General features: G+C 39.8%; 1 protein-coding gene across 1 annotated transcript in view; it reads right to left on the bottom strand.

Moving 5' to 3' along the window:
• The window catches only part of LOC126470301 (protein purity of essence), a 475244-nt gene that overhangs the window by 436672 nt on the left and 11895 nt on the right, over positions 1 to 26677 (bottom strand). The window contains exons 2-3 of the mRNA XM_050098072.1: positions 17272 to 17369; positions 279 to 524 (exon numbers count right to left, since the gene is read on the bottom strand). Coding sequence (XP_049954029.1) covers positions 279 to 524; positions 17272 to 17369 — 344 coding nt within the window. The remainder of the gene's footprint in view (positions 1 to 278; positions 525 to 17271; positions 17370 to 26677) is intronic.

The raw sequence follows: 26677 nt of genomic DNA, 5'->3' as shown, positions 1-26677 counted from the left end.
AAAGGTGGAAATAAAATAACATCTGAAACTAATAACATATTTCATCCTTCGGTAATTATACAAATGGATTTTAATTCACTCGATAGTTCCCAGGCACAGAAATCTGTTTTGTTTTCATTTGACATGAGAGCAATAAACTACAAAGGTCGTAAATTATGGCGTCACAAAAAGGTCCAAAAAACCAATCCACACAAACTCGCACATCCACCCCCCCCCCCCCCCCCACAAACACACACAAATATATATATATATATTAAAACTGTGGGAAAATTACTTACTCAAATGTTTCACAGTTGCCTCGGGCACCTTTGATGATGACAAAATAGCAGTAATGCCTTCACTCTCTTCAGCACAATTTGCTGGAAATTCTAAAGTGCACATAGTCCGTATTGTCTGTAGTACTCTTTTCGAAGGCAATGTGAGTGTGACAGATGGATTGTCAATTTGTTTTCGCAGGTATTGCACCAAATACTGGATTAACACGAGCGTAGAGCGGAACACATAATTTGTATGAGAAACTGCTCCTGTAAATAGGAAAGGAAAGTACTTTTACAAAGTTTTGTTTTAAGCTGAAGTACATCTTACATATCACCTAAATATATGAGTCTTAATTACTTCTAAACATTAATCAATAAAACTGCAAAAAATTCCATTTCCCCCCTTAAGATTTTCAACACACACAGGGAATACACACTATACATGTCTGCTAAGAATTATGCTTACAATGACATTTTATACTTGAAAAAAACTTCATGTGACCATTACCCATCATTTTTCATGCGATTCCATTGCCAGCCTCATACTGTTTCCTCACCAACTTTAAAACTAAGAAGTACGTACACACACACACACACACACACACACACACACACACACACACACACACACACACAGAGAGAGAGAGAGAGAGAGAGAGAGAGAGAGAGAGAGAGAATTTATTAGCTTAAAAGTTTTTGAACAATTTCCTTTTCCATCCCAAAACCATACGACTTCTGTCCTTCACTAGTGTCTCCCATTTTCTATCAATTTATTTCCTGTGATTCCTTCCTCGTCTTTCCTTACGCATATAAAGAGTCCCCCCTTACAAACTCAAATGGTGCCCCAAAACTTTCATGATTCCCCGTTGCAATAGGCACACCCAGATGAAATGCACCGTCCGATTTTGCCTACCCTGACAACCACCACAATAGCCCATTTAAGACCATTATGGTGACCACAGAGGAATATTTTTAAGGCAAACCAAATAGCTGCATAGTTAACACTATGACACTTTTACTTTTGAAAATTAAGATAGAGCAAGTGGCAGGAAGTTATAGTTTACCAGTACTCTCATGTGCAAAGTGGATCCATGTTTGTTAGTTTTACTCAGCCCCCTGTGAATGTGCACTATTAAGTTCACTATTTAAGATCACAATAGTTCATCATTCTTTTGTACTTTTCCTGTGATAGCTTCAGACATTCTGCTCAGAGCAGCACAGAGAAATAACGAAAACAATTCTAATGATTAGGTTAGCAGCTGTAAGCATTATCGGCAACTGATTATGTTAACTGGCACCCGAGTTAGTGGAGGAAAATAAAAAACAGTGAAGAGACCAGAAGGTGTCACAATGCTTGTATTCTGATTGTTTGTTGGTATGTTAGCTACTAGCTGTCAATGACTGTTATTATAGTCCAGGTACAGTATGAAGTTCTACACACCACTAGAAGTCACACTTACAGTTCAAGCCTTGAAAGGAGAAATACATTTTGCTTACTGAAATACAGCCAGTTTTTGACAATTACAGCCAACTATACTCCAAGCTTGTAAAACAGTAAATATATTAGGAAATGCTTAAATTTCATGTTGAAACTAAGTTATTTGATCACGAAGAGTAATAAAAGATGTCTAGCCTGTAGGATTATCCTGCTGTTTCAAACAAGAGAAGACTGTTCCCATCAGTTGTCATGTTTCCACAAAGGATAGTATTCACATATTGCGCTGATGCCACCATCATCACCACTGTCCCCATTCCAAGTAGTTCCATATTATTTGATGGGTTGGCGAATGAGGCTCCTCCAGCAATTACAGTTCAACTACTCTGCCTCTTTGAAACTGTCCACATATGTCCTTTCTGCTCAATGTCAGATATCACCCTACACTTGTACCTGAAACTGTCTCCGAGTTTTAAATCATATGTTACTCTCGATAGCTGGTAGTATCCATGAGTCACGTATGTCAATACCATCTCAGATGCTATGAGGTTTTTTGTCTTGAACTCTTTACAGCTTGAGCTTGTTTTTCAATTATCATGGGTGATATGAATGCCCAAGTGGGGACTGCAAGAGGTGGGTATGAGAATATTCTAGACTAACATGGATGGTGGTCCAGGGAAATCTAAAGATAATACACTCCATTACTTCAGTACGAAAAAGAACTTTGTGGTAGGGAACTCTGTTTCAAAATTAAAAAAGCCATAAGATCATTAAACCTAAAGACATTAGTTGCCAGTTGGCATTGATTTGTACCAATGGGGCTAGCTGAAAATTTTTTGACAGACTGGGATTTGAACATTCGAACATGTCCAAAAGAACAGACACCACATATATCTTATAGACGTATTCTGATAGAGAAACGAAAGCAAAATAGACTGTTGGATGGTAAAGTGACCTCTAGTGTTTCCTTGGAAAGAGATCACAGACTCCTCATTGGCCACTTTATGTTCAATAAGCTAAAATAAGTAAGAAGGACACAGATGGAAAAAAAAAAAGAATCAGGACATGGAAACTGAAGGCCAGTGATAAAGTGGTAACGTTCCAAGACAATGTCAAGACTATTTCCAAGGTCAAACACAAAAACAGCCAAAGAGGAATGGAAAGATCTGAAAGGAAATCTTGTTCCAATAACCTGGAAGGTCTGTGGGTGAACCAGTGGCACAAGAAAATGGAAGGAAACTCGATGGTGGAATGACAGAACTAGAACTGTGGTCCTGAATAAGAACAACATGTTTAGAAAACACTTTAGAGACAAGACTGATCATAATAAGGAACAATCCAGAATCAATAAGAATCAAGCAAGGCTAGTTGTTCCAGAGGAACAAGAGAAGTGGCCAACACAAAGAATGATGAACTGAGAGAGATAGTTAACGGAAATAAGAAAATGATATATGGGATGATAAAACTAGAACATTCCAAATATCTAACAGGCAATAATGGAAATTTCATTGTGGATGTTATATGATTAAAGAAACTTTGAAGTCTTACTTTGATGAGATGTTAAATGTAAATTATATACAGTGTACACAAGAAGACAGTGTTGTGTTACATCCATCTGACTCACGCAATGGGACAGACATAACTTGCAATGATGTTGAATATACATCTACATCTATATGCTGCAAACCACTGAAGTGCATGGCACAGAATACCTCCCACTATACCAGTTATTAGGTTTTCTTCCCATTCCATTCACATATGCAGCACAGGAAGAATGATTGTTTAAATGCCTCTCTGCATGCTGTCATTAATCTAATCTTGCCCTCACAATTCATATGTGAGTGATACATAGGGGGTTGTACTGTATTCCTCGAGTCATCATTTAAGGCTGGTTCTCGAAACTTTGTAAGTAGGCTTTCCAGGGACAGTTTATGTTTATCTCAAGAGTCTGTCATGTCAATTCTTTCCACATCTCAGTAACATACACCCGTGGGTCAAACGAACTTGTGACCATTCATGCCGCCATTCTCTGTATACATTCAAAATCACCTTTTAGTCCTATTTGGTATGGTTCCCTTGACCAATAAACTCAAGTCAGCTACCGGCTTTACTCACGACTGAGCCTATGAGACCCTTACATTTCATATTCCTACAAAGTGTTACACTCAGGTATTTGCACGAGTTGGCTAATTCCAACTGTGACTTTCTGATATTATATAGGACACTATGCTCTTTCATTTTGTGAAACGCACGATTTTACATTTCTTAACAGTTAAAGCAAGCTGCCAACCTTTGAATCACTTTGAAATCTTATCAAGAGCTGACTGAATATTTATGCAGCTTCTTTTAGACAGTGCTTCATTACAGATGGCTGCATCGTCTGCAAATAGTCTGAGGTTACTATTAATATTGTCTGCTAGGTTATTAATATACAACATTAACAGCAAGTGCCCCAACAAACTTCCCTGGGGCACATCCAAAATTACTTTTACATCCAATGATGACTCTCCTTATAAAATGATATGCGCTGCAATCTCCCTACTAAAAAATCCTCAATCCGGTCATAAATTTCGCTTGATACCCTGTCTTACTTTTGAAAATATGTGTGAATGTTGTACTGAGTCAAATGCTTTCCAGACATCAAGAATTACGGATCTATCTGACTGCACTGATCCAACGCTGAAAAGTATGTCATGTGAGAAGAGTGTAAGTTTTGTTCCACATGATCATTGTTTTTGGAATCCATGCCGGTTGGCATGGAGGAGGTCATTCTGTTCGAAATATATCATCATCACTATGTTTATGTTCCGAATATGTTCTAAGATTCCATAACGAACAATGTGAAGGATACTGGATGGTAGTTTCGTGGATCACTTCGACTACCCTTCTTGTAAACAGTTATGACCTGTGCTTTTTTACTACTGTGGAGCACAGGTTTTTGTTTGTATATAATCTGGTAGGGATTTCATCAGGCCCTGGAGCTTTGTTCCGTTTTAACAACTTCAACTGTTCCTCAACACAACGGAGCCTAACAATTATTTCACTCATATTTCAGTGGTATGATGATTAAATTTGGGGGATTCTCATATGTGTTGCTTCATAAAGGCACATTTGAAAATGGAGTTAAGCATTTCTGCTTTTGCTTTGCAACCCTAATTTTCAGTTCCTGTCTCATCCATGAGTATCTGGATACTAACTTTGGTGTCGCTAGCAGCCTTTACATATGCTACGAATTTGTTACGGTTTTGTGGTAGATTGTTCAACAATACTTTACTAGGGTATTCACTGAAGGTGATATGCACTGCTCTCTTGACAGCTAAACACATTTTATTTGGCATCTCCCTACTTATAGCCCTATGCTCTGTATCACACCTACTATGCAATAGTCTTTTTTCTTCACAAACCTCTTTACAGTGACTTTATACCAAGGAGAGCCCCCCTCCCCATTATGAACTGTTCTTCTGCAAATTGTGAGCTTTGTTGAAACTCTGTCCGCAACGCTGATCTTCTCAACCTTCTCTGCCAGACACTGGGATGATCCAAATATGACGTCACAGCCCAGACAACAGCCATCATTTGTTCCAACATGAACCATAATCTGCAGTTGCCAGCATTTGTTTCCTCAACGGCTGCCGTGATAGCCTCTTCAATATGTTAAATTAGGCTCCCAGCCATACACAGAGAGTGCACCTGGTGTTCCTTCCTGCCATTTCACTAAGGGATACCAGTATTCGCCGTATGTTTGAACAGCCAACAATTAATAGGCCCCTACCCTTTCTGCATTTGTCTCCTCATGACACACGAAAAAGGAGGTTTCCCCAAAACATGAAGTAAGTATCAATGGCACAGTATCAATTTCAGTGAAAGACAGAACCTCGAACTTGTCAGTTAGGAGGATCAGTTAATACTCTGAGCAATCCCTGGTCCCTGTCTTCCCTGTACAGGATGCACAGATCTATAATTTGACAAGCCACTCACAGTCAAGCGGTCAAGGAATGGAGAAATGATCAAATCCATGGAAGTTGTGGGGAAAACAATCGATCTACTCTTTTGTAAGGTATGGAAAGGAGGGAAGATACCTGCTGATTGGAAAATGAACATCACAATCCCAAATGTGAAGAGAGGGTATAGATAGAAATGCTGTAATTTGAGGTATCATCTCAACATTTCCAGTGGTTTAACTTAATGAAAGAATTATAGAGCATATGATCAGAACCCTCACGGAAGAAAAACTCCTGGAACAAGAGTATAGATTCACAAGGTGTATATGCAGACAAAGAAAATAAATTCCCCAATTTCCCAGTTAAAAATACATTTTTGTCGGGTGAAACTACACTACACCCTTGGTGAACATATATTTTTTTCCATGTTAAGTGATAGTATACTTTTCATTGGAGCTATAAAACTTATGAATCCTCTGAATGATAAAAGTTTTACATACTAGCATATAACTTCCCAGCACTTTAGGAAATAAAACCCAGCAAAAAACACCGCATCTTGGAAAGACTTCTGATGTGTCACAACATGTACACTGCATATTTTCATATTATGTATAAATACAAATTCCACCAAATACAGCACGGTAGCTTCCATAGCACTGAAATTGAGATTGCATTGTGTGAAGCACTTTTGTTAGTCAATCATAGCTTATGTCACACGCTCTCGCCAGCTAATGACAGCAGATATTCAGAGCACAGGACATGTGTAGTAGTCAGCCAATAGCAACATCACTGATAAAAAGCATGGACACACAAATATGCAAAGTTTATGGTTTAAATTAATATACATACAGTATTGCTACAAGGAAAGCTAAGCTTCCACGTGCAATATTGGTCATCAAAAATTTTTTGCTTTTTTTTTTTTTTTATCTGAGGGTGTGATTAGGCAGGATCCAAAAGAGCACAGCTTAAATTGCAGCAGCCGAATATTTTTGACAAGCATGATTATAAATTTCACTGCTGTGCACTGAACAGTTTGTGGTTACCTGGCTGAATACATATTCCATTGAGCACTCCAATCTTTCAAGAGAACAGCCAATTATGTGTGACATTGCTCAAGAACTCACCTTACACTGTTCTGAAGGATAATTACACTTTCTGACACCATTACTGCATAATTTGTAATCTACGAAAGAACTAAAATAAATATGAAAGACCAATCTCAAAGCCTGGTCTTTTTTAGCCTGTGTTACCCTTCAAGATACATCAAACACAAATGAGCCGGTAAAATTTTAAATAATGGCATGAATGGCTGCTCTTCTGGACCTGAAAATTATTCTATGTGACTTGCCCCCAAAGCGTTAAGTTTTGAATGAGGGTCAAACACACTGATTGTTCTCACACGTAACATAATTCGTCTCCTGTAAAAGGAAACTTACTTCGAAAGTACAACACTTCTCAAACCATTATTCACAATATTATCCCAAGCTGTTAGAAGCGCCAACAGTTGTGATGCCATGTTCATAGAATGCAATTTATTGTTGAGAAGTATTGCACAGTCTTCATCCTAAAGCCTTTAATACATTTTGCTGTTGGAAGACGCTTGTGTGTGCACTGTGTTCTATTGTTGAACACGGAACATTTTCTTTGCAACTACTCTTTCATTTTGGAATTCTTCTCTCATTTATGTTTTACTGCTGCAGTATTATTCTGCAGTAGCAGGCTAAAGTAAAATTCTTTGTTAGACTATCAGTTCTTACCTGTCAAAATTACAAAAATTTAATTGAAAACTAAAACAAAAAATTCCCACTTTTTCCTGGATGCAAAAATTACAGGGTTTTTCCTGAATTTCCCAGTTGTCCAAGGCTATGTACACCATGGATTCGGAAAGGGAAGATCAACAACTAATTTAATATTTGCTCACTGCCAATTAATGTAAAAATACTATTAAGTGAGTTTGAATGTGGTGTTATAGATGGCACACGAGCGATGGGACACAGCATCTCCGAGGTAGTGATGAAGAGTGGATTTCCAATACAACCATTTCACGTGTGTACCGTGAACATCAGGAATCTGGTAAAATATCAAATCTCTGACATTGCTGCGGCCAGAAAAACATCCTGGAAGAATGAAACCAACAACGACTGAAGAGAATTGCCCAGTGTGACAGAAGTATGACCCTACCATAAATTGCTGCAGATTTCAATGCTGGGTCATCTACAACCATTCAACGAAACATTATCAATATGGGTTTTCGGAGACTACTGTTTTCATCTGCTGCTGCTTGTGCTTCACAGTTGAAAGCTGGTGTCAACTCTAATACAGAATATTGATTTTTAACAGCACAGACAAATACAGATATTACTGTATTTTACAGACTATAAAACACACTTTTTTCTCAGAAAAATTGCCTCCAAAATTCAGATGCGTCATACTCAAAATTAATATAAAGACGTCCAGTGTTTGATTTAAAATTCCTGCCAGTCTTAAAAATGGCCTATATTTGATGATACGGGAAACCTCTCTCTATCTGGCAATACTGGATTCAACTGGCAGCAGCAGTGCACCGATGTGATGAACATGAGTTGCAAGGATTCACAAGCTTTCTAACACTGCCCCCTCCCACTCTGCCATCAAAAACCCAGAAAACTGTGTAGCCCATGTGTCATTGCAATCTACAGTGCCAATGAACTTGAACTGAAAGTGATGTGTGTTACTGGTAATAATACAATACTTTTATTTTTTCCATTATGAAACTAGCTACCAATAAAAGGTATCATACAGTATAGGCTAGAAGCTGCAAGTAATAGCATATGCAGAACATGGAAAAAGAGCAGCTAAGTGGCATTTTGACCCTCCATCAACAGAAAAAACTATTCATGGCTGGTGGGCTAGTAAAGCAGAACTGAAAAAACTGAGAAAGACTAAATGTGCAAACAGATGATTGAATGCAAAATGACAACAGATGATTGAATGCAAAATGACAACAGATGATTGAATGCAAAATGACAACAGATGATTGAATGCAAAATGACAACAGATGATTGAATGCAAAATGACAACAGATGATTGAATGCAAAATGACAAACTATAAGATGACATGTTGAAATGAACTCAAGGACAATGTCAAAACAGCATTGGAATTAATACAAAAATGATTCAAATATACGCTTGTAAGCTAGCACTACAATGGAACTTAACAGACTATAAGAGTGAAGTTGGTTGATGCTACAGGTTTATGAAGCGTCATGGACTTGGAATGCAAACAAAAACCAAATCATAATTTTCAAGCACAAAACAATGCCAAAACCTTTTGAAATACCACCAGTATTGTTCACGTAAATGACAAGGGTTGGATGGACGAGGCTAGTATGAACTTATGGATTAACAGAGGGTGGGAGAGAAGGAAAGGTACTTTATTAAAGAAGAGTTCTCTTCCTGTGCTAGATCAGTTTAGAAGCCATTTGAAAAATTCTGTGAAAGAGAAATTGAGACAGGGAAATATAGAGCTTGCTGTTATTCCAGGATGACTTGCTTCACAACTGCAACCTCTTGACGTCTCAATAAACAATTTAAAGTTTATATGAGAGAGGAATGGAACAAATCAATTATAGATGAAACCCAACATGTATTAACACTGAAGGAAGCTTTAAAACAATCTACAATCAAACAAGTGTGTCAGAAGATAAAACATTCATTCATTGTCTAGAGCGAGAGAAGACATTATCCTCAAATCTTTCAAGAAGTGCAACATAAGTAATGCTCTTGATGGCAGTGAAGATCATATCATATATGAAGAGAACAACTATGATGAAGAGGAAGAAGAAAAAGAAGAAGGAGGAGGGGGGGAGGGGGAGGAGGAGGTTCAAATGACAATTTTCAAAGATTTTTAAGGGTCATATAAACTAAGAATTTTTGTAGTCTGATTTTGCAATCTAATAATAAAAATGGTAAAAACATTATTTTCAAAAAATTGTTTAAAAATTAAAGTGCCCCTAATAGTCTGTGAAATATGGTACACACAGTATTCTAAGCAGCCTGTTACAGTAACTAAATACCTGGGGCAGCAGATGGACCATTAGTTTGTATCTCATCTGAAACCTTTGCTACACAGATATCCTGAATAAAACAGTTAGGTTGCTTTTCCGGACTTCAACTTCGATTTTGACCTCTAATTGTGCATGTGTTTAAGACAATTTTGGCTTTGTTCCTTGGTACCGATTTATGGTCACATTATTTGTATCATAGTCCGCGATGGTATTTGTGGCCTCTGGACCGGCGAACTGTTATCAGCTGCACAGCTAGCCACTCAGCACTCAGTCTGTTTCCATATTTCGTACTGTGTAATGTTCCGTCACAACTGCGTGTTCTATTGTGTTTTATGTGTGAAGTTATGAATGACTGGGAAGTGTGTGTATGTAACACAGAAAAACTGCATAAAAATTACTGGAAAGAAGCTGTTAGTGACGAAATAATGGATTCATTAATTATCAATCTGGCACTCACATCTAGTGACTCCATTTCTGAAGACAGTGGCAGAGAAACATCTGAATAAAAAGGTATGTGAACGGAATGTAAATTTATTTTGTACGTTTCTCACTACGTTTACCTTCTTGTCAAGCTGTTTGTAAAGTAGAAAGTAGTTCTGAACATTATTATAGAATCCATTCTGCTGTGCAAAAATCTGTATCACCGGTTTCTCTTCATCTCACTATGGTTGCAAAAGATTGAATACATATTCCATTCTGTAATGTGTATCATGAATGGCTGAAAGCAAGGGGAAACTACAGCCGTAATTTTTCGCGAGGGCATGCAGCTTTCCTGTATGATTAAATGATGATGGCGTCCTCTTGGGTAAAATATTCCGGAGGTAAAATAGTCCCCCATTCGGATCTCCAGGTGGGGACTACTCAAGAGGAAGTCATCAGGAGAAAGAAAACTGGCGTTCTACAGATCGGAGCGTGGAATGTCAGATCACTTAATCGGGCAGGTAGGTTAGAAAATTTAAAAAGGGAAATGGATAGGTTAAAGTTAGATATAGTGGGAATTAGTGAAGTTCGGTGGCAGGAGGAACAAGACTTCTGGTCAGGTGCCTACAGGGTTATAAACACAATATCAAATAGGGGTAATGCAGGAGTAGGTTTAATAATGTATAGGAAAATAGGAATGCGGGTAAGCTACTACCAACAGCATAGTGAACGCATTATTGTGGCCAAGATAGACACCAAGCCCACGCCTACTACAGTAGTACAAGTTTATATGCCAACTAGCTCTGCAGATGATGAAGAAATTGATGAAATGTATGATGAGATAAAAGAAATTATTCAGGTAGTGAAGGGAGATGAAAATTTAATAGTCATGGGTGACTGGAATTCGAGAGTAGGAAAAGGGAGATAAGGAAACAAAGTAGGTGAATATGGATTGGTGGTAAGAAATGAAAGAGATAGCCGCCTGGTAGAATTTTGCACAGAGCGTAACTTAATCATAGCTAACACTTGGTTCAAGAATCATAAAAGAAGGTTGTATACATGGAAGAATCCTGGAGATACTAGAAGGTATCAGATAGATTATATAATGGTAAGACAGAGACTTAGGAACCAGGTTTTAAATTGTAAGACATTTCCAGGGGCAGATGTGGACCCTGACCACAATCTATTGGTTATGAACTGTAGATTAAAACTGAAGAAACTGCAAAAATGTGGTAATTTAAGGAGATGGGACCTGGATAAACTGAATAAACCAGAGGTTGTACAGAGTTTCAGGGAGAGCACAAGACAGGAATGGGGGAAAGAAAGAGAGTAGAAGAAGAATGGGTAGCTTTGAGGGATGAAGTAGTGAAGGTAGCAGAGGATCAAGTAGGTAAAAAGACGAGGGCTTGTAGAAATCCTTGGGTAACAGAAGAAATATTGAATTTAATTGATGAAAGGAGAAAATATAAAAATGCAGTAAATGAAGCAGGCAAAAGGGAATACAAACGTCTCAAAAATGAGATCGACAGGAAGTGCAAAATGGCTAAGCAGGGATGGCTAGAGGACAAATGTAAGAATGTAGAGGCTTATCTCACTAGAGGTAAGATAGATACTGCCTACAGGAAAATTAAAGAGACCTTTGGAGAAAAGAGAGCCACTTGCATGAATATCAAGAGCTCAGATGGAAACCCAGTTCTAAGCAAAGAAGGGAAAGCAGAAAGGTGGAAGTAGTATATAGAGGGTCTATACAAGGGCGATGTACTTGAGGACAATATTATGGAAATGGAAGAGGATGTAGATGAAGATGAAATGGGAGATACGATACTGCGTGAAGAGTTTGACAGAGCACTGAAAGACCTGAGTCGAAACAAGGCCCCGGGAGTAGACAACATTCCATTGGAACTACTGATGGCCCAGACAAAACTTTACCATCTGGTGAGCAAGGTGTATGAGACAGGCAAAATACCCTCAGACTTCAAGAAGAATATAATAATTCCAATCCCAAAGAAAGCCGGTGTTGACAGATGTGAAAATTACCGAGCTATCAGTTTAATAAGTCACAGCTGCAAAATACTAATGCGAATTCTTTACAGACGAATGGAAAAACTGGTAGAAGCCGACCTCGGTGAAGATCAGTTTGGATTCCGCAGAAATGTTGGAACACGTGAGGCAATACTGACCCTATGACTTATCTTAGAAAATAGAGTAAGGAAAGGCAAACCTACATTTCTAGTATTTGTAGACTTAGAGAAAGCTTTTGACAATGTTGACTGGAATACTCTCATTCAAATTCTAAAGGTGGCAGGGGTAAAATACAGGAAGTGAAAGGCTACTTACAATCTGTACAGAAACCAGATGGCAGTTATAAGAGTCGAGGGGCATAAAAGGGAAGCAGCTGTTGGGAAGGGAGTGAGACAGGGTTGTAGCCTGTCCCCGATGTTATTCAATCTGTATATTGAACAAGCAGTAAAGGAAACAAAAGAAAAATTCGGAGTAGGTATTAAAATCCATGGAGAATAAATAAAAACATTGAGGTTCACCGATGACATTGTAATTCTGTCAGAGACAGCATAGGACTTGGAAGAGCAGTTGAACAGAATGGACAGTGTCTTGAAAGGGGGGTATAAGATGAACATCAACAAAAGCAAAACGAGGATAATGGAATGTAGTCGAATTAAGTCGGGTGATGCTGAGGGAATTAGATTAGGAAATGAGACACTTGAAGTAGTAAAGGAGTTTTGCTTTTTGGGGAGCAAAATAACTGATGATGGTCGAAGTAGAGTGGATATAAAATGTAGACTGGCAATGGCAAGGAAAACGTTTCTGAAGAAGAGAAATTTGTTAACATCGAGTATAGATTTAAGTGTCAGGAAGTCGTTTCTGAAAGTATTTGTATGGAGTTTAGCCATGTATGGAAGTGAAACATGGACGACAAATAGTTTGGACAAGAAGAGAATGGAAGCTTTCGAAATGTGGTCCTACAGAAGAATGCTGAAGATTAGATGGGTAGATCACATAACTAATGAGGAGGTATTGAATAGAATTGGGGAGAAGAGGAGTTTGTGGCACAACTTGACAAGAAGAAGGGACCGGTTGGTAGGACATGTTCTGAGGCATCAAGGGATCACAAATTTAGCATTGGAGGGCAGCGTGGAGGGTAAAAATTGTAGAGGGAGACCAAGAGATGAATACATTAAACAAATTCAAAAGGATGTAGGTTGCAGTAGGTACTGGGAGATGAAGAAGCTTGCACAGGATAGAGTAGCATGGAGAGCTGCAACAAACCAGTCTCAGGACTGAAGACGACGACAACAATGTGTATCACATATTTATCAGGTACACTTACTACATTTATTGCAAGACGGTTTGTAGCACACTATGAACCAGACTGTAGCAACATAGATTAAACTTTCACTATTGCAGCTGTCTGTAACATAGTTACCGTTTACACACTTCCAGCTGAGTTGACAATGCAGCATTCTTGGTATGCTGTGCGACTAGAGACCATTAATGCTGTCGCCAACTGCAGTAATGTTCACTCCACCATGTTTTTGGCTGTCAACTTAGCATCAGGGTTTCCATACACTATGTTGTTCACAACTTTGAACTGCTTAGATTATGTCAGGCTGTGACACAAAACCAACAACTCCGATTTCCAAAATTTGCTAACTTTGAGCAACATCTATTGTGCTGGTGGTACCACACACACACACACACACACACACACACACACACACACACACACGCCATAAATATTTTAGAATGTTAAGTACCACCACGAGCTGCTGATGCAATAAACCTTTATTCTCCACCAGTTTTGACCAACCAATCACCACCAGGTAAAATAATATACTTACATTACTCTGTGGAACTGTGCCACCCCATGGAAACAAACCCTCATGTCACGTGTGATTTACCAAATATACAGCTTTTATCATCATAAATCTACATCTACATCTACATTGATACTCCGCAAGCCACCCAACGGTGTGTGGCGGAGGGCACTTTACGTGCCACTGTCATTACCTCCCTTTCCTGTTCCAGTCGCGTATGGTTCGCGGGAAGAACGACTGTCTGAAAGCCTCCGTGCGCGCTCTAATCTCTCTAATTTTACATTCGTGATCTCCTCGGGAAGTATAAGTAGGGGGAAGCAATATATTCGATACCTCATCCAGAAACGCACCCTCTCGAAACCTGGCGAGCAAGCTACACCGCGATGCAGAGCGCCTCTCTTGCAGAGTCTGCCACTTGAGTTTATTAAACATCTCCGTAACGCTATCACGGTTACCAAATAACCCAGTGACGAAACGCGCCGCTCTTCTTTGGATCTTCTCTATCTCCTCCGTCAACCCGACCTGGTACGGATCCCACACTGATGAGCAATACTCAAGTATAGGTCGAACGAGTGTTTTGTAAGCCACCTCCTTTGTTGATGGACTACATTTTCTAAGCACTCTCCCAATGAATCTCAACCTGGTACCCGCCTTACCAACAATTAGTTTTATATGATCATTCCACTTCAAATCGTTCCGTACGCATACTCCCAGATATTTTACAGAAGTAACTGCTACCAGTGTTTGTTCCGCTATCATATACTCATACAATAAAGGATCCTTCTTTCTATGTATTCGCAATACATTACATTTGTCTATGTTAAGGGTCAGTTGCCACTCCCTGCACCAAGTGCCTATCCGCTGCAGATCTTCCTGTATTTCGCTACAATTTTCTAATGCAGCAACTTCTCTGTATACTACAGCATCATCCGCGAAAAGCCGCATGGAACTTCCGACACTATCTACTAAGTCATTTATATATATTGTGAAAAGCAATGGTCCCATAACACTCCCCTGTGGCACGCCAGAGGTTACTTTAACGTCTTTAGACGACTCTCCATTGATAACAACATGCTGTGTTCTGTTTGCCAAAAACTCCTCAATCCAGCCACACAGCTGGTCTGATATTCCGTAGGCTCTTACTTTGCTTATCAGGCGACAGTGCGGAACTGTATCGAACGCCTTCCGGAAGTCAAGAAAAATAGCATCTACCTGGGAGCCTGTATCTAATATTTTCTGGGTCTCATGAACAAATAAGGCGAGTTGGGTCTCACACGATCGCTGTTTCCGGAATCCATGTTGATTCCTACATAGTAGATTCTGGGTTTCCAGAAATGACATGATACGCGAGCAAAAAACATGTTCTAAAATTCTACAAGAGATCGACGTAAGAGATATAGGTCTATAGTTTTGCGCATCTGCTCGACGACCCTTCTTGAAGACTGGGACTATCTGTGCTCTTTTCCAATCATTTGGAACCCTCCGTTCCTCTAGAGACTTGCGGTACACGGCTGTTAGAAGGGGGGCAAGTTCTTTCGCGTACTCTGTGTAGAATCGAATTGGTATCCCGTCAGGTCCAGTGGACTTTCCTCTATTGAGTGATTCCAGTTGCTTTTCTATTCCTTGAACACTTATTTCGATGTCAGCCATTTTTTCGTTTGTGCGAGGATTTAGAGAAGGAACTGCAGTGCGGTCTTCCTCTGTGAAACAGCTTTGGAAAAAGGTGTTTAGTATTTCAGCTTTACGCGTGTCATCCTCTGTTTCAATGCCATCATCATCCCGTAGTGTCTGGATATGCTGTTTCGAGCCACTTACTGATTTAACGTAAGACCAGAACTTCCTAGGATTTTCTGTCAAGTCGGTACATAGAATTTTACTTTCGAATTCAATGAACGCTTCACGCATAGCCCTCCTTACGCTAACTTTGACATCGTTTAGCTTCTGTTTGTCTGAGAGGTTTTGGCTGCGTTTAAACTTGGAGTGGAGCTCTCTTTGCTTTCGCAGTAGTTTCCTAACTTTGTTGTTGTACCACGGTGGGTTTTTCCCGTCCCTCACCGTTTTACTCGGCACGTACCTGTCTAAAACGCATTTTACGATTGCCTTGAACTTTTTCCATAAACACTCAACATTGTCAGTGTCGGAACAGAAATTTTCGTTTTGATCTGTTAGGTAGTCTGAAATCTGCCTTCTATTACTCTTGCTAAACAGATAAACCTTCCTCCCTTTTTTTATATTCCTATTAATTTCCATATTCAGGGATGCTGCAACGGCCTTATGATCACTGATTCCCTGTTCTGTACATACAGATTCGAAAAGTTCGGGTCTGTTTGTTATCAGTAGGTCCAATATGTTATCTCCACGAGTCGGTTCTCTGTTTAATTGCTCGAGGTAATTTTCGGATAGTGCACTCAGTATAATGTCACTCGATGCTCTGTCCCTACCACCCGTCCTAAACATCTGAGTGTCCCAGTCTATGTCTGGTAAATTGAAATCTCCACCTAAGACTATAACATGCTGAGAAAATTTATGTGAAATGTATTCCAAATTTTCTCTCAGTTGTTCTGCCACTACTGCTGCTGAGTCGGGAGGTCGGTAAAAGGAGCCAATTATTAACCTAGTTCGGTTGTTTAGTGTAACCTCCACCCATAATAATTCACAGGAACTATCCACTTCTACTTCACTACAGGATAAACTACTACTAACAGCGATGAACACTCCACCACCGGTTGCATGCAATCTATCCTTTCTAAACACCGTCTGTACCTTTGTAAAAATTTCGGCAGAATTTATCTCTGGCTTAAGCCAGCTTTCTGTACCTATAACGATTTCAGCTTCGGTGCTTTCTATCAGCGCTTGAAGTTCCGGTACTTTACCAACGCAGCTTCGACAGTTGACAATTACAATACCGATTGCTGCTTGGTCCCCGCATGTCCTGACTTTGCCCCGCACCCGTTGAGGCTGTTGCCCTTTCTGTACTTGCCCAAGGCCATCTAACCTAAAAAACCGCCCAGCCCACGCCACACAACCCCTGCTACCCGTGTAGCCGCTTGTTGCGTGTAGTGGACTCCTGACCTATCCAGCGGAACCCGAAACCCCACCACCCTATGGCGCAAGTCGAGGAATCTGCAGCCCACAAGGTCGCAGAACCGTCTCAGCCTCTGATTCAGACTACAGACTACAGTACAAATAATTTCTTATGCCTCAAACATCTTTCACCAAGATAGAGCATCGTAACGTAAAATTTCTACAGCATAATATGGCACACAAAATCGTCTTTCAAGAAAAACATACCTCTAATTGGAGCAAAAAAGTAATTGTATTTTTGTTATCGACACTAACCTGTTGATATGGCAGTAGAAAAGCCATCTGCTGCCAATACGGTGAATGATGTCAGGAAAGGTTCATCGTCTGGATCAGGGTTCATGAAGACTATCTCACTGAAAAAAATAAACAAGAAAGGGTAAATTAAGAAAAACTATTGCAGAAATTACCACTATTCATTAGATTTTTTGTGAAGGTTTAGTGAGGACAGTCTCAAAAACAGTGTTTTAACGGTAAGTTTCAAACGTATCCCTTGAAATATACTGTCTGACAAAATAGTGAAGATCTCAGAAGGGAAAGAGCACACAAAATGGAACTTACAGGTTTGAGATGTTATCTGTCATTATCGCAGAGACAAATAACCTGGCAGAACGAGTTCAGTTACCACCCCCCCCATGGCCTAGATGTATGCACTGATTTGGTTGGGAAGGATGCAATAAAGCCACTGAATTGTCTCCTGAGACAAAATGCCCCACAAATGTTGTAATTGATCCTGGTTATCGAGGATACTAGCACTAGGTCAGAGTAGAAGTACAAGCTAGCCCACACACACTATCACGGACGAATCTGGTGATCTTGCTGGCTACAGGAGTACCTAAACATAATGCAGACAGTTCAAACACTTGCCAAGCATGGACGAGCATTGCTCTGTTGAAAAATGGCATCACAATACTGTCGCACAAGATGTAACGTATGATGATGCAGGATGTCTGTGACGTACCACTATGCCATCAAAGTTTCCTCACTCACTGCCAGTTGTGACCTCACATCATACCCAATGTCTCCTCACACCATCATGCCACGATTAACAACGTTGGGCCTCACCAAGATGTAAGGAAAATGGTTCCTTTCTCTAGGTCACCCCCCTGCACTCTGATGTTGGTCATCCAGAGTAGTACACAGCCATGTTTGATGACTGAACACAATGTGATGCCATTTGTCAGCAGTCCACATATCCCAGTCACAGCACCCTTTCAAATGCTGCAATCTGTGCAGTGATGTCAACAGCAGCCTACACAAGGGGTGGCAATTCACTAGTCCTGCTGCTGCTAGTTTCCAACCGATGGTGAGATGACACAGAATATTGCACAGGGTCCATTACTTGTTCCTTGATGATAGGCGTAAAAGCGAAGGTGTTACAATGTGTTTGGTGCACAATACAACAATCCTTCCTTGCTGTGGTCAGATGTGGTAAACAAAAACCTTGACAACTAGTATGCCTGGTTCCACATTCCCATGCAGTTCAACATCGAGCCATTGTAAAATCTAAATGCTCCTAAAAATCCGGATATTGCACAATTTGACCAGCTGGGCCAAATAATGAAACATAATTAGGCACCTTTCAAACTACACTATGTGATCAAAAGTATCTGGACACCCCCAAATACACAAGTTTTTCATATTAGGTGCATTGTGCTGCCACCTACTGCCAGGTACTCCACATCAGCAACCTCAGTAGTCATTAGACATTGTGAGAGTAGAATGGGGTGCTCCACTGAACTCAAAGACTTTGAACGTGGTCATGTGATTGGGTATCACTTGCGTTATACGTCTGTACGCGAGATTTCCACACTACTAAGCATCCCTAGGTCCACTGTTTCCTATGTGACAGTGTAGTGGAAACGTGAAGAGACACGTACAGCACAAAAGCTTACAGGCCGACATCGTCTGTTGACTGACACACTGCCAACAGTTGAAGAAGGTCATAATGTGTAAAAGGCAGACATCTATCCAGACCAACACACAGAAATTCCAAACTGCATCAGGATCTCCTACAAGTACTATGACAGTAAGTCGGGAGGTGAGAAAACTTGGATGGTCGAGAAGCTGCTCATAAGCCACACATCACGACGGTAAACGCAAAATGACACCTCGCTTGGTGTAAGGAGTGTGCACATTGAACGACTGAACAGCAGAAAAACTCTGTGTGGAGCGACAAATCACGGTACACAATGTGGCGATCCGATGGCAGGGTGTGGGTATGGCGAATGCCTGGTGAACGTCATCTGCCAGCGTGTGCAGAGCCAACAGTAAAATTGGGTGGCAGTGGGGTCATTCCATGTCAATTCAACCAATTTGAGAAAATGTTACAGCTGATAGTCTCAGATTTGGCTGAAATTTAGCACACCAATGCTACCAAGTGTAGAACACTCATGTACAAAATTTTAAGTTCCCCTGCAAATTAGTTCCAGAATTATGGATTGTGAAAGAAAGTGGCGTGAACCAGAAACTGCAACCCTCATCTGGCAATCTATCTTCAGACCCAGCTTCAGATCTTAATAACTTTGGAACTATTCCACACAGTCCACTGAAATTTTTACAACCCAATAACATCCATTTAGAGAACACACTCTATGAATCAAAACACCAACAACATATTTCTGAGGGAGAATAAAAAAATTCCAAAATGTTATTAAAAAAAATGCAATACGTTAAAAGGTACATGCTGTAGGTGCCCTCTATGCAAAATATAATTCACTCAAAACGGGTATAATTTTTTTTGTGCTAAGCTTAATGTGGCCTAAACACACACACAGAACTCATCTTGCCCATATCAGCCACACAAACAGAGTTACATGCACACGAAAATACAAAAATTTGAAAAATTACCTGAAAAACATGGATTTTCGAAGTGTGGTAGCACAAAAGGGACAAGTGATATCCAAGCCAAATTTCACACAGCATAAGTAGACCATAATATAATATGTGGCAAAATTTCAACTTGTTATTGCAAGGCATTTGTGTACAATAAAAGGTGACATATGTATTTGCTTATGTTTCTTTTAACACGATTTAGCAAGTAATAGTGATGATGCAGACAGATTGTTTCAGATAAAGCTGCAGCAATTGTTGGGAACCATTAGGCAACAGAAAGTTAAACAATGGTAGTTTTCAGGGACAGAATGAGTCATTCTTAGGCAAGAACAACAAAGGAAACAAGTAACAATTACAGGTTACTCATGTTTTTAAGTTTCTAGTTCAGACTGGTCAGTACTGTTGTGGAAAGTCAGTATGGAGGCAGAAGAGTGTACTAGTGGTGCTTTTGTTCAAACGAGTTGCAGTATTGGTAGAGCACAAGCATCTGAATGTCATAAAACAACGTATGGAACAAAATGTGGCATTCGCTTTGTACCGTATGATCTGGATGAATCGGACTAAGATTTGTTGCTATGGAGATCTGAGATACACCCTGTGGGCACAAGAAGTACAGTTCCAGGAAACTTTAGTGTTTGTTATCATCATATGAAAGTGTTTCTGGATAAGTATTCTTTCTTACAAAGAAGTTGTTTTGATCCATTTCAGATTCATAAGAAGACAGTGAAATGTAGCCTCAGAAAAATTGATATAAAATCAGTATTGAAAGTGAATCAGTACATGGGACTTAACATGAAACCAGGACAAAAGTTATGTTCCAGGTGTGTTACACAGCTAAAAAATGAAGAATATTCTGATAATTTACATGACAGTGACGAAGATTATCAGTCACCTACAACCACAGCGGATGAGCAATTAAGTACTTCAGTGACTGCTCTTGGTTTGTCTCCCACGAAGACGCACAAAGTTGGGAAAAGAGACAGGCCCAGTTATGGTAGACGAAAACTACAAGACGCTCAAATGGAATTAAAACATAAAATAGGAAGAACTACCTGTTCCAAAGGAACAGAAATCGTGCCAAAAATGCTCTGATTTGGACAAAATTGTGTATGATTTGAAAGAAAAATGTGCCATATCCACACGCCAGAAAAAAGTAGCTATTCTTACCCTTGCACCTTCCAGCTGGTCTACTGACTACACTGCAAAGGAATTCAAAGTTTCTACATATATGGTAAAGCAAGCTAGGAAAATAAAAGCAACCCAAGGAGTGCTTCCACAACTTCAGCAGGCTCAGGGTAAACAATTGAGTTCAGAAATAAAGACGCTAGTGTTGTAGTTCTATGAAAATAATGACTACAGCTGAATAATGCCTGGAAAAAAAGACTATGTAACAGTGAAAATGGAAAATGTACGTGTACAGATGCAAAAAAGACTGTTGCTATGCAACATATCAGAACTATATGTAGAATTGAAGGAAAAGTATCCCAATACCAAAGTAGGTTTATCATCTTTTTTCAATCTTTGGCCAGAATGGGTTGTGCCTGTACGTGCAAGGGGCACACACAATGTTTGTGTATGTGAGACCCATCAAAATGCTACGCTGATGTTTGCTGCTATAAAGGATTCTGGTCTGGATTACAAAGATGCAATGAAGCTGCTAGTGTGTGACAGCAGTTCCTACCAGTGCATGATACACAGGTGTGAAAAGTGTCCTGGTAAGGCAAATCTTGCAGAACACATGAATAACAAACTGTATGGTGAACTCCTTATGGATGATGAGCAACTTGTTTCTTATAAACAATGGACACATATGGATCGCACAAGTCTTGAAACAAAGCAAAGTACAGTGGAAGATTTTTTTGAAATGTGTTGTCAAAAAACGGACAAACTGACCACACACAGCTTCACAGCAACAGCGCATTCGGCTTATCTCCAGTTTTGTAAGGATAATTTGAAACAAGATGAAATTATAGTAATACTAGACTTTTCTGAAAATTACGCATTTATAGTTCAAGATGCCATCCAAGGATATCATTGGGACAAGTCAAGCAACTCTCCAACCATTTGTGATTTACTATAGAAGTGAATCAGGTGATGTGTCTGTCACGAACCTGTGCATTTTTAGTGACTGTTTAATTCATGATGCCATTGCAGTTCATGCCCACATTCGCACTGTCAGGGCATATGTGAAAAACAAGCTGCCTTACATACATTTTGCGAAATACTTCAGTGATGGGGCAACTAGTCAATACAAAAACTGTAAAAATCTCAAAAATTTATGCATGCATTACCATGATTTTCAGATTCACGCAGAATGGAATTTTTTCGCAACAAGTCATGGTAGAAATGTATGTGATGGTATTGGTGCTACCATTAAGTACATGTCATCACGAGCTAGTCTGCAGCACCCTACAGAAGGTCACATTCTAACACCTCTTCAATTATTTACCTGGGTACAGAAAAATATCTCTGGCATACAATCATTCTATGTTTCGAAAGATGAGGTGAAATCAGATGAAAGGTTGCTAAAAAGCAGACTAGAACACGTTAAAACTGTTGCAGGCACAAGGAGCCATCATCACTTCTCTCCAGCGGACTCTGACGATGTGCAGATGAGCAGACTGTCTGGTTATAACTATAGGTTCATGCACAACATGTATCTTCACAGTGTGTCTGACACAGGATTCAGAAGCAAAAGCAGCAACATACAACCAGGTTGCTATGTTATTGCTGTTTATGATGACTAATGGTACTTAGGATGTGTTGCAGAGTGCTGTGAAGCAGAAGGTGATGTATTTGTGAAATTCATGGCAACAGCAGGACCAGCAAGATCATTTCATTGGCCACGCTTGGCAGACAGATGTGGAATTCCATTCGAACATATTCTTACGACAGTTCCAGTTCCTACCACAGTGTCAGGAAGAGAGTACAATTTGCCACTCAATGTTCAGAGTACAGTTGTTAAAGTGTGGGAGAACTTCTGTTCGAAGCACAATCGACTGGTTTTTAGAAGTTAAGGTGCAGTAAACATTAATGATAGGTTGTGTTAATCTGTCTCTATGTTGTTGCTTAGTGATTAAACAGTTGTGGGAGAGGATAAGAAGAGGCGGAACAGTTTACAATATGTTTTTACAAAATTGTGTTGTGGAACAATGGCCACATCACCAAATACATCTGTCAACTTCAATTGTACACAAATGTCTTGCAATAACATGCTGAAATTTTGAGATGTGTATCATTATGGTCTAATTACGCAGTGTGTGAAATTTGGCTTGGATACCACTTGTACCTTTTGTGCTACCACACTTCAAAAATCCATGTTTTTCAGGTAATTTTTCAAATTTTTGTATTTTTGTGTGCATGTAACTCAGTTTTTGTGACTGATATTGGAAAGATGAGTTCTGTGTGAGTTTAGGCCACATTAAGCTAACCACAAAAAAATTTGTACCCTTTTTGAGTGAATTATGTTTGGCATAGAGGGCACCTACAATATGTACCTTTTAACGTATTACATTTTTTTAATAACATTTTGGAATTTTTTATTTTCCCCTCAGAAATATGTTGTTGGTGTTTTGATTCATGGAGCGTGTTCTCTACATGGATGTTACTGGGTTGTAAAAATTTCACTGAAATGTGTGGAATAGTTCCAAAGTTATTAAGACGTGAAGTTGGGTCTGAAGATACATTGCCAGATGCGGGTTGCAATTTCCGGGTCACGCCATCTTTCACAAGTCATAATTCTGGAACTAACTGGCAGGGGAAACTAATACTTTGTACACGAGTGTTCCACACATGGTAGAATTAGTGTACTAAATTTCAGTCAAATCTGAGACTATGAGCTGGAGCCCCTGGATGAACTGACATGGAATGACCCAGTGGTGTTATGGTGTGGTCGTGTTTTTCATGGAGGGGTCTTGCAGCCCTGGTTGTTTAGTGTGGCACCATCACAGCACATGCCTACATTGATGTTTTAAGCACTTTCTTGCTTCCCATTGTTGAAGAGCAATTCGGGGATGGCGAATGCATCTTTAAACATGATCGAGCACCTGTTCATAATGCACAGTCTGTGGCGGAATGGTTACAAAACAACAACATCCCTATAATGGACTGACCTGCATAGAGTCCTCACCTGAATTCTATAGAACACCTTTGGGATGTTTTGGAGTGCCGACTTCGTGTCAGGCCTCATCCACTGACATCGATAACTCTCCTCTGTGCAGCAATCTGTGAAGAATGGTCTCCCATTCCCCAAGAAAGCTTCCAGAATCTGACTGAACATATGCCTGCAGAAGTGGAAGCTGTCATCAAGGCTAAGGGTGGGCCAACACCATACTGAATTCCAGCATCACCGATTGTAGGCACCACGAACTTGCAAGTCATTTTCAGCAAGGTGTCCGGATACTTTTGATCACATAGTGTATATCACTTGTTGATAATTATGTTTCACATAAGCATATGGCATATTTATGTTTTTCATGGTAATCACTAAACATCTGATGCTGTTCATACCCCCTATATGCCTTACAGGGTCTGATAATACTAAACTTGAACACCACTAATGCACCCTGGTGGCCGTTCTACCTGTCACAGGCAATTGAAACTCTCATCATTTACATATCCACTGGGGGTACATACATGTACATAGTTACAATGACATGTGACTACGCCTTCTGGATGCTTCATTCCTTTTGTCAGTTAGTGTATTACTATGTCTGTCTATTCTCTACACGTTAACGCACCAGTATGACTCCAGATTGAAAGACATACTATTTGGAAAAGGACGGAATTGTTTCCCCCCTTACTGGACGCAACTTATTTCCTTGATTGGACATGAAATCATGAACTACTGCATAAGACAGCAATCGGTTTGATGTTTATATAGCCTAAGTTCTAAATATTGGAATTACTCCGAAACAAGTATTCAGAGTTTGAAGAGTGAAAAGTCGCTAAATCCATCTACTTTACAAATACAATAATAGCAGAAATCGCTATACTTCAATTCAAAAAAGCAAAGCTGATAAAGATCTCTCTGTAATTAATACACTACTGGCCATTAAAATTGCTACACCACGAAGAAATGCAGATGATAAACGAGTATTCATTGGACAAATATATTACACTAGAACTGACATGTGATTACATTTTCACGCAATTTGGGTGCATAGATCCTGAGAAATAAGTACCCAGAACAACCACCTCTTGCCGTAGTAACGGCCTTGATACACCTGGGTATTGAATCAAATATAGCTTGGATGGCATGTACAGGTACAGCTGCCCATGCAGCTTCAACACAATACCACAGTTCATCAAGAGTAGTGACTGGCGTATTGCGACGAGCCAGTTTCTCGGCCATCATTGACCAGATGTTTTCAATTGGTGAGAGATCTGGAGAATGTGCTGGCCAGGGCAGCAGTCGAACATTTTCTGTATCCACAAAGGCACCTTGTGTGAATGCTTTGGAAAGCTAATCATTTGCATATCACAGCATCTTCTTCCTGTCGGTTAAATTTCGCGTCTGTAGCACGTCATCTTCGTGGTGTAGCAATTTTAATGCCAGTAGTGTATAACTGCGAAAAGAGACTAAATGCCATTTAGTGAGGACTTTATCACAATTAACATGAGTGAAAACAGAATTACGAAAGTGTAAATGGTTCCAGAAATATTTCTACATCTACATCCATACTCCGCAAGCCACCTGACAGTGTGTGGCGGAGGGTACCTTGAGTACCTCTATCGGTTCTCCCTTCTATTCCAGTCTCGTATTGTTCGTGGAAAGAAGGATTGTCGGTATGCCTCTGTGTGGGCTCTAATCTCTCTGATTTTATCCTCATGGTCTCTTCGCAAGATATACGTAGGAGGGAGCAATATACTGCTTGACTCTTTGGTGAAGGTATGTTCTCGAAACTTTGACAAAAGCCTGTACCGAGCTACTGAGCGTCTCTCCTGCAGAGTCTTCCACTGGAGTTTATCTATCATCTCCGTAACGCTTTCGCGATTACTAAATGATCCCGTAACGAAGCGCGCTGCTCTCCGTTGGATCTTCTCTATATCTTCTATCAACCCTATCTGGTACGGATCCCACACTGCTGAGCAGTATTTAAGCAGTGGGTGACAAAGCATACTGTAACCTACTTCCTTTGTTTTCGGATTGCATTTCCTTAGGAGTCTTCCAATGAATCTCAGTCTGGCATCTGCTTTACCGACGATCAACATTATATGATCATTCCATTTTAAATCACTCTTAATGCGTACTCCCAGATAATTTATGGTATTAACTGCTTCCAGTTGCTGACCTGCTATATTGTAGCTAAATGATAAGGGATCTTTCTTTCTGTGTATTCGCAGCACATTACACTTGTCTACATTGAGATTCAATTGCCATTCCCTGCACTATGCGTCAATTCGCTGCAGATCCTCCTGCATTTCAGTACAATTTTCCATTGTTACAACCTCTCGATACACCACAGCATCATCCGCAAAAAGCCTCAGTGAACTTCCGATGTCATCCACAAGGTCATTTATGTATATTGTGAATAGCAACGGTCCTATGACACTCCCCTGCGGCACACCTGAAATCACTCTTACTTCAGAAGACTTCTCTCCATTGAGAATGACATGCTGCGTCCTGTTATCTAGGAACTCCTCAATCCAATCACACAATTGGTCTGAACAACTCAGCTAAATCATCCTGAATATGTACTAGCTAAGTTAATATCATATTTAATTCTTGTACTCTACCATATATGCTACTCTGTTTATGAATAAAAAAATATGCATGGCTTTCCCAGTATCTGTTGCATAACATTCTGACATAGATAAAAGGGCTAAT

This window comes from Schistocerca serialis, chromosome 3 (assembly GCF_023864345.2).
Source record: "Schistocerca serialis cubense isolate TAMUIC-IGC-003099 chromosome 3, iqSchSeri2.2, whole genome shotgun sequence".
Lineage (NCBI taxonomy): Eukaryota > Metazoa > Arthropoda > Insecta > Orthoptera > Acrididae > Schistocerca > Schistocerca serialis.
Note: the sequence above shows the minus strand (reverse complement) of the source record. Positions and strands in the feature narration are given on the sequence as shown.